Source organism: Podarcis tiliguerta (genome assembly GCF_965153285.1).
Source record: "Podarcis tiliguerta genome assembly, chromosome: 10".
Classification (NCBI taxonomy): domain Eukaryota; kingdom Metazoa; phylum Chordata; class Lepidosauria; order Squamata; family Lacertidae; genus Podarcis; species Podarcis tiliguerta.
Genome location: NC_139543.1, coordinates 17,772,261 through 17,785,774, shown reverse-complemented (window position 1 = coordinate 17,785,774; position 13,514 = coordinate 17,772,261). Strand labels below are relative to the sequence as shown.

The following is a 13,514-nucleotide window of genomic DNA, read 5'->3' as shown; positions in this document are numbered from 1 at the left end:
TTGTGCTCCTCCCCAACCACTGGTCATGTTGGCCGGGGCTGATGGAAGCTGGAATCCGACAACATCTGGTTCCCTGTCACTGAGGTGGAAGACAAAGAGTACTATTTTGAAGAGGTGTTTCTTTCTGTTTTGCCATTAGGTGATGCCATAGTGCTGTTCAAGCAAACAGTACTACATCAGATTCCAGTGACGAAAAGGAACACAAATACAGCTTTAATACACGAAATGCGTGGGTGAATAGCACCCAGGGATTTCGGGCCACAGAGGCTACGCATCTGAACACCAGTCAGCACCTTAACCCGGTCAAAAAGGCAGCCGCATGCATTGATCGTGTAAACACACTTAGGTCAACAAGATCAGTAGGAAAACAGTTCACAAGAAGAAATAAACATCTGAGAATGAAAGACATAAAAGCATTTACCCCTTGATGTACAACGCTGGCACAATCCTCTGCCAACTTCCCAAACATATAAGTATTGATAGCACCGGCCTTAGAACATGGGTTTTCTGACTCTGAAAGACACACAGGAACAGTGACACTGTAACATTTATCTGAATATACTAAAGGAAAGCCTTGCAGCTCTGAATTCACAAGGGTATCGCAAATGCTGAGAGGTCAGGGACATTAAAATACACTCACGCCTATGAGCTATGAAACTAAGGGGGGGGGGGAATCTCTGTACATAAGGCGGCTCCCGAAAGGCCAGAGTAAGAACCACAAAATGAGCTCTAGTCTACCAGGCAATCAATGAAGCACACAGCAGCAGGTTGTAGTTGAAAGTCCAGATAACCTTGCTGGCGAGGACCAACATCAAAAGACAAGATGTATGATAAGGATGGTGAATTTTTAAAAAGGGTAGAGGAAGGCCTAGCCTCTGTTGTCTATGCTCTGGTAACTTTTAGGATAGACGGCTGCAATGCATAATATGTAGGGCTGCCTTTGAAGATGGTTTGGAAATTACAGCAGGTGCCAAATTCAGCAGTGAGATGGCAAGCTACCAATTCATTTCCTGGCTTGATTCAAAGTGCTGGTTTTGACCTATAAAGCCTTCTACAACTCAGGACCGCAGTAACTCCAGGACCACCTCTCCTCCTATGAACCAACCCTGAGCAAGAGCTTATCATTCAAGGCCCTTCTTTGTGTGCCCCCTGCAAGGGAGGTATTGACAAAAGAGCAGGCTTCTTAGTCACGACTCCCCAGTTATGGAATGCTCTCCCAAGGGAGGAGCCCCCGTTACTTATTTAGGCCCAGGCAAAAACATTTCTTTTTCAGCAGGCCTTTAGTTTTTGATAATCCATGGTCTCCTTCAGTGGGGTGGGATGTTTTAGACCTTCCTTTTTCAAAAATATGAATGCTTCAGATTTTGCTCTCTTAGTGACATGTTGGTTTTACTGTATTTGTTATTCTTTTTCTGTTGTAAAGTGGTTTGAGGTACTTTGTTTAAAAAGTGAACAGTAAGTTAAATAAATAATATTATAATTTGAAAAATACTTTTTGAGTTCAGAATTCCAGATACCTCCTCAAATCATCTCTCCCATTTGTAAAAGCATATGACACTGGGTTGTTGTTTTTTTAGATCTTCCACTATATCTGTTATTATCCCCTTTATTACAGTCCCACAACTTTTGCTTGTGGTGCACAACTAGCACAACCAATAACTATATGTTAAAATACCTTGAAGTATAATCTTGAAGAAAGATGTCCCATTTCCCACTTTACTTAATGGATAGGAAGCAGCAACTGTTCCCTGAAATGAGAAATTGGGGGGGGGGGGGGTTCGGATCTAATTAGCAAGTCGAAAATATTTCCAATAGAAAATATCAATCATATTCATTACTTGACCCAGACTTTCGGATATGTGCAATATCTCTGCAACAGCAGCGTCGCACTAGGTTTTACAGAGGCAGAACAATTAACGAAGTGCTTCATAAAATATACAAACCTATAATTGCTTTCTTCATCTGTAATCCTGAGCAGTCAATCGTCAGTCTCATTTTACAAATGGAGAAGCATGGCGAGACCAACTGCTCAATATCTGTCCGCTACTTTCTGGACCAAAGAATGTTGGTAGAACAGAGAGTCCTGTACCTCTCAAGAGAGTCCTCAATAACTTCCAAATAAATGGCAACATTCATTTTTATGGTTTGCAGCTGACCAACAAAAGCTAGGCTTCCAGCTGCATGATGGCCACTCCTACTCCAACTACATCCCATATTCACTTGTGCTCTGCATAAAACATGACAAACGTAAACCCTCTTCAGGTATTCAGCCTCCATTCCCAACCCTTGTGCCAGCCCCATGCTCAAATATCCCTGTGGGAAAGTCTGAAGGGACTTTTTAAGCATGTTTGGTTAAGCAGAGGTGGGGAATCTGTGGCCCTCCAGAGATTGTCGAACTAGTGTTTCCATCACCCCCAGCCAATAACTGCCAAGGACAATGGGAGGTGTAGTTTAGCAACATCTGGAGGGCCACAGGTTCTTCACACCTGGCTTAGGAGCTTCCCAACAGACAGGGATCCTGTATTACAGTGTTTCCCAAACACGGGTATCCAGCTGTTGTTGGACTGCCATCATCCCTAGCTAGCAGGTCAGGGATGGTGGGAGTTGTAGTCCAAAAACAGCTGGAGACCCAAGTTTGGGAAACACTGCTGTATTATCAGAGCTCCTGTGTATAAACAGGCTTTTAACCTGGTCAGCTTAATGCCCTTTGTAGCCCACTCCAGGCCTTCCCACTCAAAGCAGAACAGTTTGAATGGAATGTACACACCCAGTTGCACACTGTGATGTTAGGATGTGGGTCTAGTGCAGGAGCCCTCAGCTGTCTACACACTTTTTGCCCAAAATTTCCAGCCCAAATGCCCAAGAATTTTCAGCCTGAATGCCCAAAATACTGCTCTTTCTTGCTCTGCATATCCTCCTCTCTCAGCTAAGAATTAATTCCTGTGCATATGAAAAAACATGGCCCATCTGAACCTATGCCATGGCAGCCTTTAACTTTTAAGGAGTTTGGTGTTTTAAATTCAGTAAATGTTTATTTATTTACATGAGCAATTCTCATGTAACCAAATAGTTTGTCAAACTGTGTCGTGTTTCAATACTGTTACAGAAAATATCTTTAAAAATCATTGGACTGGATCTAAAGTCATTGTTCTGTGAACGGAAAGGCTCATTCCATTTGTGGGAGGAACATTTGCCCAGCAGTTCCCACTTAACGAAGTCCAAGGGAATTAATTTTTGCTGATTCACTCTGTAGTGACTAGCAAAACCTAGCCATGCTGTTCTGGAGGGTCCCCCAACAATCCAGAGCAAATTTTCGGGGGCAGTGTGTAAAAATCATATCCCCTTTCTTCAGCAGAGCATCACATAAGAATAACAATGCCACAAATTTGGGCTCCAAACAGCTTCTACATTTGGTCTCTCCTTCCTTGGAAACTTTTAAGCAGAGGTTGGATGGCCATCTGTCATGGATGCTTTAGCTGAGATTCCTGCATTGCAGGGGGCTGGACCAGATGACCTCTGGGGTCCCTTGCAATGGTATGATTCTTTAAAAAGAAAAAAAAAAAGATTTTGTACAACTCTAAGATTCTATGATTTCTCAGGATAGACCAACCAAAAGTCCACAGTTTTAAGCTTGCCATGGTGAATTTTCCACTGCTCTCTGCGGATCATGATGCGCCCAACCTTGGGGCAGAAGAGTGGGCAAATATGGTCCCTGCAGATCTGTTTCACTTTGTACTTGGGAGCAGTGTTCAAAATTTGCCAGGCGTGTTTCGCACCTGGCTGTCGGTCACTTGTGACCAATAAAGATGTCTGGGTGCCAGGATGGCACCTGATGTCTGCACTATCTTGGAGGTGCATACCTGAGGATCCTTGGATCTTGACTTTTTTCACATACAGTGGTACCTTGGGTTACATACGGTTCAGGTTACAGACTCCGCTAACCCAGAAATAGTACCTCTGGTTAAGAACTCTGCTTCAGGATGAGAACAGAAATCATGCTCCGGCAGCGTGGCAGCGGCAGGAGGCCCCATTAGCTAAAGTGGTGCTTCAGGTTAAGAACAGTTTCAGGTTAAGAACGGACCTCCAGAACTAATTAAGTACTTAACCCGAGGTACCACTGTACTAGCAACACATCCTGCAGAACTCTATCTGTGATACTTTAGCTGCACAACGAATTTCAGGAACCAAAAAGTTGTACAGAAACGACGACTGTCAATCAGTCTGGCCCCAAAATGGCAAATAGCCATTCTGTTTCAGCAACTGTAACCCTGGTTTGAGGAGCCATTTTACCTAGCTTATATATCTGAGCTTCCAACACTGCTTGGGAGTACTGCAAAAAAGCAAGGCAACTGTGGGGATGCTCCAAGCTACCCAATTCAGAATATGGGCCAGATCCAGAAATAATTTTCCTCCCCTGGCTTGATACATGGTATATTCTTTGTCTCTCAAGAATAGTAGAATTTCTTGAACGCTGCACATGTTATACAGAGCTGAAGGATTCAGGTGCAGTTAACAGACCTGTGTATTAAACTGCCTGAATTACAACTTGCCTTTTTTCCTCTGGCATCTCTGCTTGTACACCAAGGATATATTTGTCTGTTCTGAGCCTATGTATTACACGGCAATCACACTTGAACAACAGTAAATATGCAGTACAACCACTGTGATCATCATAATATATTTGAAAGCTGCTTCCAGGTAGAAAGCAGATGTGCATCCTCCAGAGCAATCCCTGGCACATTAGCAGATGCCCCAATAACTGCTTCTGTCAAATTAACAAGAGCTAGTTTCCTTGTTAACTGTGTTCTTTGTGCCAGCCTTTCACAGTCACCTAGTTTGTTTGCTTCTTCAGGCAGCTTTCAGATGCATTAAATTCTCTCCTCACCATGAGGCAAGTTTCCTCGGAGGAAATTATCTATCACAATCAAATGGAGTACTGAACATATATTTTGCGCCAGCACAACGAGAAATAGCCTCTCTTTGAACACAAACCAACTGTGGCAGTGATCTTTAGCAACTTTAAACGGCATTCTACCCCCCACCTCCACCTCGGTGCCCCATATCTATTTTAGAAATCAGCCATAGATTATATTCCTGTACCGATACATTCCACAGGACTGGGCTGATGACACTAAACGCTTGGTTTCTTGTTGTTGTCAGATGTGCCTCGACAACTTAGGGGATAAACAACAACCCTTCTGCAGATTATCTTAGTAAAGAAGCTAAGATATAAGGGTTTAGGTGATCCATAAGGTATCCTGGACTTAAGTTGTACAGGGCCTTGTAAATTAACACAAAGACTTTGAACCTGGCTCAGTAGTAGATGGGCAGCCAGTGCAGATGTTTTAATAAGGGTGTCACATGCCATCAGCAGTGTTAGAAACTCAAGATATATATAAGCTAGGTGCCAAATGGATTCTTAAACCAACGTTACAGTTGCCAAAACGAAATGTCTAGTTACTATTTTGGGGTAAGACAGTTCAAAGGCCTGATTTTTCAAATGATGGACCAACTGTGATTAATTCTCAGTTAAACATCTGGCTAGTTCAGATGATAACCCTGAGCTAAGTTAAGAACTTTGAGGACTTAAAGAAGAAAAGTCACTCGATCCAGGTCCTATTCAGACCTCTTTTTCCTAATGGTGACTACTCCTGCTCAGGCTGTACAGAAAAAAGCATTTTGGTTCCTGAAACTCATTCCGATAGTGCAGATAAAATAAATCTGATAGAATTCTACAGGGCAGAGTATGAGTGTGTGAAAACAGTGAAGATCCAATGATCCCTAGGCATGCACCTCCAGACAGTGGAGATGTCAGGCACCATCCCGGTGCCCAGGTAGCTTCAGTTGGTCACAGGTGGTCAAAAACCAGGGACAAAATGCACCTGGCTAATTTTGAACACTGGTTGTTTAAATGCCCCCTCAGCAAGTGACTAACGTTTCTTTACCAGAGAGCCATGTTCACTCTTGTCCTCCTGCTGGGGAGGGGGGGACATGCATGCTGGCAGGTGTGGCCACAGTAAAAAGAAACACCAAAAGGGTGCAGCCCTTTATGCAATGATGTGGCTTTCAATCCAAGCAGAATTCGCAAGCAGGAGACACACTGTATACCCTACAACCATTCTCCATGCCTCACTACAGGAAGGTGGAAGTGGCAGCTGAAACAATGATATGTTGCCAGGGTCATTGTCAAAAAGCTCTCTTCCCAAACTGCAGCTTATTAATAGAAAACTGATATTGAGCCTTGGACCTCCTTACACCCTCCATCCCTCTCCTGAAGCACTGCATCCAAGGAATGTCTCCAATGTATGAAGATAACTACTGTGATCTTCATGCACTAGAGATAAAAAGGTATTCCTGGAGAAGAGTGTGAATTAAAAATACCTGACATCACAAAAATTCATGAGTCTTTTTAACCCCCATTTTACCCTACATAAAGAGTAAAAGGTTGTATTGATTTTTTTCCTTTGTAATCCTCAGTTTGCTGTGATGCGAAAATACAATATTTGGCTTTATGCTGTACATGGAGATAAAAGTAGCAAAGAAACAGTAATGAGGACTGAATTGCATGCTCTTGCTGAAAAGCTTTTTTCCACAGCAAACAAAATTCAAGTTTAACAGTACTATTCTCAGCTTACATCCCCAAGTGCCAGTAATGATAAAAAGCTTTAAAATTAAATTCATCATCATCATCAAATTAAGCAAACATGTTGAAGAAGACTGGTCTCATGTGTTCTACTCTGTAAAGTTTATACAAGAGGCCTAATGTACCACCAGCACTAAGCACTTGAATTTAGAACACATTTGTAGCCACAGATGGAGCAACAAAATGCGTATTCCTTGTTCTGAAACAGCTACTAGACAGCTGAAAATTATTGCTGCAAACTGCTGATTTTATGTTGAGGAAGTAAAAAAGAAAAGTTACATTGTGGTGCAGTTCCTCCAGTTTTTTGAAAAATGTCCATAAATCTGAACAATCCATTGATTCTTTTATAAGAAAAAAGAACTCCATTAAGTCACCAGACTGGAAATTTTTTTATCACAACACTTTTTTAAGTTTATGCCTTAAATGAAAAGCTCCCAAGCCATCTATATTTTTCTTCCAAGTTTACTAATGGTTCCAGTAATAAAAAAGCAATGCTAAAAAGAGAGAGCATGCTATGACTATATAGATAAGACAAAGCACAGGATACAGTGGTACCTCGGGTTACTTCATTCCGGAGGTCTGTACTTAACCTGAAATTGTTCTTAACCTGAAGCACCACTTTAGCTAATGGGGCCTCCTGCTGCCGCCGCACACCGCCGGAGCATGCCACCGCCGGAGCACGATTTCTGTTCTCATCCTGAAACAAAGTTCTTAACCTGAAGCACTATTTCTGGGTTAGCGGAGTCTGTAACCTGAAGCATATGTAACCTGAAGCGTATGTAACTCGAGGTACCACAGTATTTTTAATTTTAGCAACACTCAGTTAAGACTTTCTTTCAAGTAAGCTTGTTCGGGATCTGACTATAAGAGTAGGGCTACCATGTCTCCAAAAAGGAAGTGAGAATAGACAGGGAGCAGTATACAAATTTAATAAATAAAATAAATATTCACAAGTACAGTGGTACGTACCTCGGTTGTCGAATGTCATCCGTTCTGGAAGACTGTTGGACTTTCAAAATGTTCAACAACCGTGGAGCAAAGGGCGGTTGACAAAGTCAATGGAAAAAAATTGAAAACCACACAGTAGAAGCCATTCGACTTCTCAGACGTGTTCAAAAATGGAAGAAATTACTTCCGGGTTTTCAGAATTCGGGTACCAAATCGTTCGGCTTCCGAGATGCTCGAAAACCGAGGTACCACTGTAACTTGTTACAATTTTTAAGTGATTGAGAAGTGCACTTAAAATTACAAGCTTCTGCTTAAAACGCCTACAAATCAGGAGTGGTTCACATGTATATGGGAGCCTTCACATCCTTAGGGATGGAAAGATCAGTGGAGCAACTCTCAGGAGTGTTCAACTAATGGAACCCAAGTTAACTTAACTATTGCATAAAAGAAAATTTGAAGCAACTGACGTTGAGAATGTCACTAGATCTTGCTCAGCACTAACCTAGTGATAAACAGCTTTGAGGGTTGTTGTTTTTAACAATAAAGTAGTGTATAAGTTTTATGAAATTAAAAATAAATAAATAAATAACGTGGATCAGACAGAAGGCCTATCTAGTCTAGCATCCTGTTCTCACATATATACACACACACATACACGCACAAAATTATTGGAATTCTATGTGGAACCTGTAGAAATCTAATAAAATATATTTAGGAATTTAAAAAAAAAGTTTACTTGAAGTCGATATGTCGAGAGAGACAGAGATACATAAATATACATACATATGCATATATATATATACACACACACACACACACACACATACACATAGACACATAATTATTGGAATTCTATGTGGAATCTGTAGAAATGTAATAAAATATATTTGTAAATAAATTAATAATATATAATAAATTAATAAATAATAAATAAATGAAGAGTTTACCTGGACATACTTGCTGGCGCAGTCACAGCCCACCTGCAAATGCTCGAAACCAACTTTTTGGAGGCTTCCCCGCAGAGAGTTTTCAAACACCCTGAAGGAGCCCCTTATCTCTTCAAGAGGCATGGCGCCCCCGCTTCAAAGGCCAGTCAGGCCTCACAGGAAGGAAAGGAAGGAGCGACCCCTTCGCCCGTTAGGCAGCCTTATTTACATGGCAAACCAGGCCCGGGGGCTGAGGGGCGTTTTAAGCGCTTCGTGGGTTGCCGGCCGCGCGTGCGCAGCGGCTTCGTTCTCCTCTATGGTTCGCGGCGCCCAGACGTTACCAACGGACCAGACGCACGCGCACTGTGCTAAACTGAAGCTCCGCAGCGCCGGGCAACGCGAGCCGCGTTTCTGAGGCTTGGGTGGGGGAAGTAACGGTTGGAAGGGAGGTTTGAGTTCCTCCAGCTCTTTTTCTTTTGGACTACAACTCCCATGATGCCTAGCTCGCGGGCCCAGCGGTGAGGGGCCATGGGAAATGTAGTTATGTACCTGGAGACCCAAGTATATGGGAAACAACTGGTTGAAATGCACAAATGAGATTCTTACTGAAATCAGTGGAACTTGCTTCTCCTGAGTAGACATACATAGGATTGTATTGGGAAATGGGTGCACAAAGACAGGAATATTTATTTATCTACTTATAGATGTATATAGTTTTAATTCTGTCAGCGTTAAACTGTCCATATTGTGCTATTCTAATATTGCTGAATATTATGTTTTATTATGACTTTCTGCATTGGGTCAGGTTATTATAAGGCGTGTGTTCTTTACTGTATATTTTGTTGTTTCTGAAAACCACCTTGGGTATAGTTATATAGAAAAGCAGTATACAAATTAAAAGTGAAATGAAAATGAAATGAAAACTGTAATTTTAGTTTCTTTCTATGTTTTTAGCCGTTCTTGTTTTTAATCTCAATTCAGGTAGGTAGCCGTGATGGTCTGACACAGTCAAAATAAATAAATAAATAAATAAAAGTCCAGTAGCACCTTAGAGACCAACTAAGTTTGTTCTGGGTATGCTACTGGACTTTTTTTATTTGTTTTGAATTTGTAAGCCACCTGGAAATTATTATTATTATTATTATTATTATGTTACAAGACAGAATAGAGCAAAGAGTCCACACAAATTTAAGGTTTTCATATTATTATTATTATTTATTAAATTTGTTTACTGCCTTTATCTGAAGATCTCAGGCCGGTTCACAGCATAAAAATACAAAATAGGGCTATCAGCCACAACTCCAAAATTTCTTTCCTGAATAGTTACAGCCAGTTCACATCTCATCAATGCATGTATGAAATTAGAATCATCATCATTATTTAATCCCAACACACACCACTTAATTATGTTCGGTCTCACCCATTAAATAGCTCTTTCTTTCCTCATCCATCTGCAGTTAGGAAAGAATTCCTAATCTACTTTGGGGGTTGCTGTTAAGAAGAGTATTTAAACGGTTGCAATTATCGTTCAGTCTAATGAAAGGGGTAGAATGAAATCTGATTAACTTGCATCCAAATTCTTAGAATGTTTACTCAGACGCAAGTTCTGCTAAACTCAGTTGAAGTTCCTTCTGCATAAGCATGTTTATGGCTGGGCTGTTGAATAAAATAATTTCCCTACTTACTCTGTGTAATTTTGATAATGTATTCGGTTTGTGTAAACATGCGAAATTAAGTTGATCTAGTAATAGAATAGAATGTTGGGTTGGTTTTTTTGGCTGTTCCAGGATGTTCTCCAGAATTTCAAGCTCATGGTTAGCAATAATGCCCAGATAGTCCTCAAATTCTGAACCTTCTTTTGCAAAAATAACAATAAAAAAATACAGCTGCATATTTCTGCGTTGCAGAGGGTTGGATTAGATCAGGTATCCCCAACCTTCAGCCCTCCAGATGTTTTGGACTACAGTTCCTATCATTCCTGACCACTGTTACTGTTAACTAGGGATCATGGGAGTTGTAGGCCAAAAACATCTGGAGGGGCGCAGGTTGGGGATGCCTGGATTAGATGATCCTTCCAGCGCTATGATTCTATTATATTTATGAACTGCACACCTAAACACACTAGGTAGGGAGTGAATCTCATTGGACATGGACTTAAATAAGTATACAGTGAACATCCTTAGGACTGTGCTATAAACACCTTTATATAATGAAGGCTACAATCCCATACACTTACAGCTGGTTTTACATCTAATCTACTATGCATAGGATTATGCATCCTGGAATCAACCAAATAATATTGTTCAATGTAGTTGCACATACAGTGGTGCCTCGCAAGACGTCTTGCGGTTTTTTTCGTCTTGCGAAGCAAGCCCATTAGCGGATTAGCGCTATTAGCGCTATTAGTGGTTTAGCAGCTATTAAAGGTTTAAGGGATTAGCGGATTAGCTGCTAAAAGGCTATTAGCGGCTTAGGTCAGCTGATAAGCGGCTTAGATCAGCTGATAAGCGGCTTAGCGATCAGCTGATAAGCGGCTTAGCGAACAGCTGTTAAGCGGCTTAGGGGCTTGGGAAAAAGAGGGGGGAGGGGGAAAAAACCACCAGGAATCGCAAGACATTTTCGTCTTGCAAAGCAAGCCCATAGCAAATTCGTTTTGCGAAGCACCTCCAAAACGGAAAACCCTTTCGTCTAGCGGGTTTTCCGTCTTGCGAGGCATTCGTCTTGCGGGGCACCACTGTATTGTAGTGTTTAATGTTTGTTACATTTAACTTTCAATAGAATTAACAAAATGGATGTGCTACAAAATTGCAGTCCGCTGCTAAACTATTTAAGGCTTCAATTTTATTCACACTAATCTGGAAGTAAGTCCTATTGAAGTCAATGAGGCTTTCTTTTCTGAGTAGGGTTGGATAGGATTACACTGTTTAAGACACTAAGAAAACCTTTGTGCTTACAAAAATGTGGCAGAGTAATGACGTATTGTGAAATCTTTAGGAGCTGAACTCTTATTTTTTACCCAGAATTTATGGCTCCAAAGAAACTAAATATTTAATATGTCTAGTCCAGGGGTAGGTAACCTAAGCCCTATGAGCAGGATCCGGCCCAATCACCTTCTAAATCCGGCTCGCAGACGGTCCAGGAATCAGCGTGTTTTTACATGAGTAGAATTGTCCTTTTATTTAAAATGCATCTCTGGGTTATTTGTGGGGCCTGCCTGGTGTTTTTACATGAGTAGAATGTGTGCTGTTATTTAAAATGCATCTCTGGGGTATTTGTGGGGCATAGGAATTCGTTCATCCCCCCCCCCCAAAAAAAAATATAGTCCAGCCCACCACATGGTCTGAGGAACGGTGGACTGGCCCACGGCTGGAAAAGGTTGCTGACCCCTGGTCTAGTCCTCCTTTTCTGCCAGTTAGGAATTAAATCAGTTCAGTTTCACTAAGCACTGAAACTTAGTTTCATGGTCTGTGACTATAAGTGCTGGGAGGCAGAGAATCTAGGGTCAAGTTATTTCTCAACTGTTATTTCATTCACCACAACTGTGGAACATAGGGTTGTCAAGGAAAGTCAGTGGAGGAAATGTCCTATTAAGTTTCATTCTAAAATGTAGAGGCCCAGTACCGTAGATAAAAATTTCCCACATGCTTATTAGAAATCTTCTGATTGCAAAAGCTTGCTTAAAGCCCTCTGTCACAAAAGGTTCTACAAAATGGTTTCTTTTTATATTTTGTTTTTTAAAAGAAATCTCTTGTCACTCACAGCAGCAAATGCATTCAAAAACCATTAAACCAAAAGCACGGGGGCATTTCAAATGTCCAAATTAATTCAAAAAAGTGGTGTGTGTTTTAGTGTGAGCATATGAGTTGGAGTAGTTTGTTCTGCAAAGCAAGGAAGCCTATATTGACCTAATGGTTCAGAAACCAAATAAAAAAACAAGTAAATAACAAAATAAATCTAACACAGGGAGAGAGAAACTAAATGATTTCATCAAAGAATGTGCCAAGAGTATCTGCAATAAATTCATTAGGGCATTATCTGAAGGCACATGAGCTAACCAACTTGCTCTAAGTAAGTAAAAGGTAAATGGACGGTTAAGTCCAGTCAAAGGCAACTAGAGGGTGTGGCGCACATCTTGCTTCAGGCTGAGGGAGCTGGCGTCTGTCCACAGACAGTCTTCCGGGTCATGTGGCCAGCAGGACTAAACTGCTTCTGGTGTGACAGGACACTGATGGAAACCAGAGCTCATGGAAACGCTGTTTACTTTCCCACCACAGCGGTACCTATTTATCTACTTGCACTGGTGTGCTTTCGAACTGCTAGGTTGGCAGGAGCTGGGACAGAGTAACGGGAGCTCACCCCATTGCGGGGATTTGAACCACCGAACTTCTGATTGGCAAGCCCAAGATGCTCAGTGGTTTAGACCACAGTGCCACCTGCGGCCCTTTACCCCTCTTTCTACATGCTGGCTGGAACACAGTGGTTCCTGACTCCCGCCACCAACTACGGTAGATTGACTAAATCTTTTGGCTGTGATAGTGTTTACTCTAGTGTCACAGACAGCTTTAGGATCATCTCTCTGCTGTCAATGTGGGGTACATGACTCGTATTTCCCTTGTCTACCCATATAAATTTGAGGAAATCTGATTGGCCACTAGGTAGACTTATGGTCTGATGCTGCGGGACTCTTCTGATGCCCTGATGCTGATCACATGATGTTGCTGCAGGTATTGACCCTGTTTACAGCAAGCAGTGATCCAAATTTAAATCAGGGTGGGATTCCTCCCTTCATTTACTAAGTAGATGAGCTGATCACTATCATTGCTCAGGACATTGCCTTAGAATAAGAGTCGCAGCCTATTTCTGTTCTGTGAGGATGAAGCTACTTGCCCGGGTTCTTCCTTCTCTCCTGTTATGTACTGAGTTGAATATGATCCAAAAGGCAGCATTCTGATTGGTCCTAGAACAATAGGATTCAGAATGCAGCAGTCTGATTGGTC

The 13,514-nt window shown here is 41.6% G+C and overlaps 1 protein-coding gene and 1 long non-coding RNA gene across 3 annotated transcripts in view; one reads left to right on the top strand and one right to left on the bottom strand.

Moving 5' to 3' along the window:
* POT1 (protection of telomeres 1) overlaps nucleotides 1-8,856 on the bottom strand; it is a 71,294-nt gene extending 62,438 nt beyond the window's left edge. Inside the window, exons 1-3 of one of the 2 annotated variants that reach the window (XM_083399611.1) lie at nucleotides 8,539-8,856; nucleotides 1,676-1,748; nucleotides 422-513 (exon numbers count right to left, since the gene is read on the bottom strand). In XM_083399611.1, coding sequence (XP_083255737.1) covers nucleotides 422-513; nucleotides 1,676-1,748; nucleotides 8,539-8,661 — 288 coding nt within the window. In that variant the 5' untranslated portion in view covers nucleotides 8,662-8,856. The remainder of the gene's footprint in view (nucleotides 1-421; nucleotides 514-1,675; nucleotides 1,749-8,538) is intronic. The other variant, XM_083399612.1, reaches the window with a different exon arrangement.
* Nucleotides 1-13,514, top strand: part of LOC310658318 — a 648,769-nt gene that overhangs the window by 57,978 nt on the left and 577,277 nt on the right. The window lies entirely within an intron of this gene.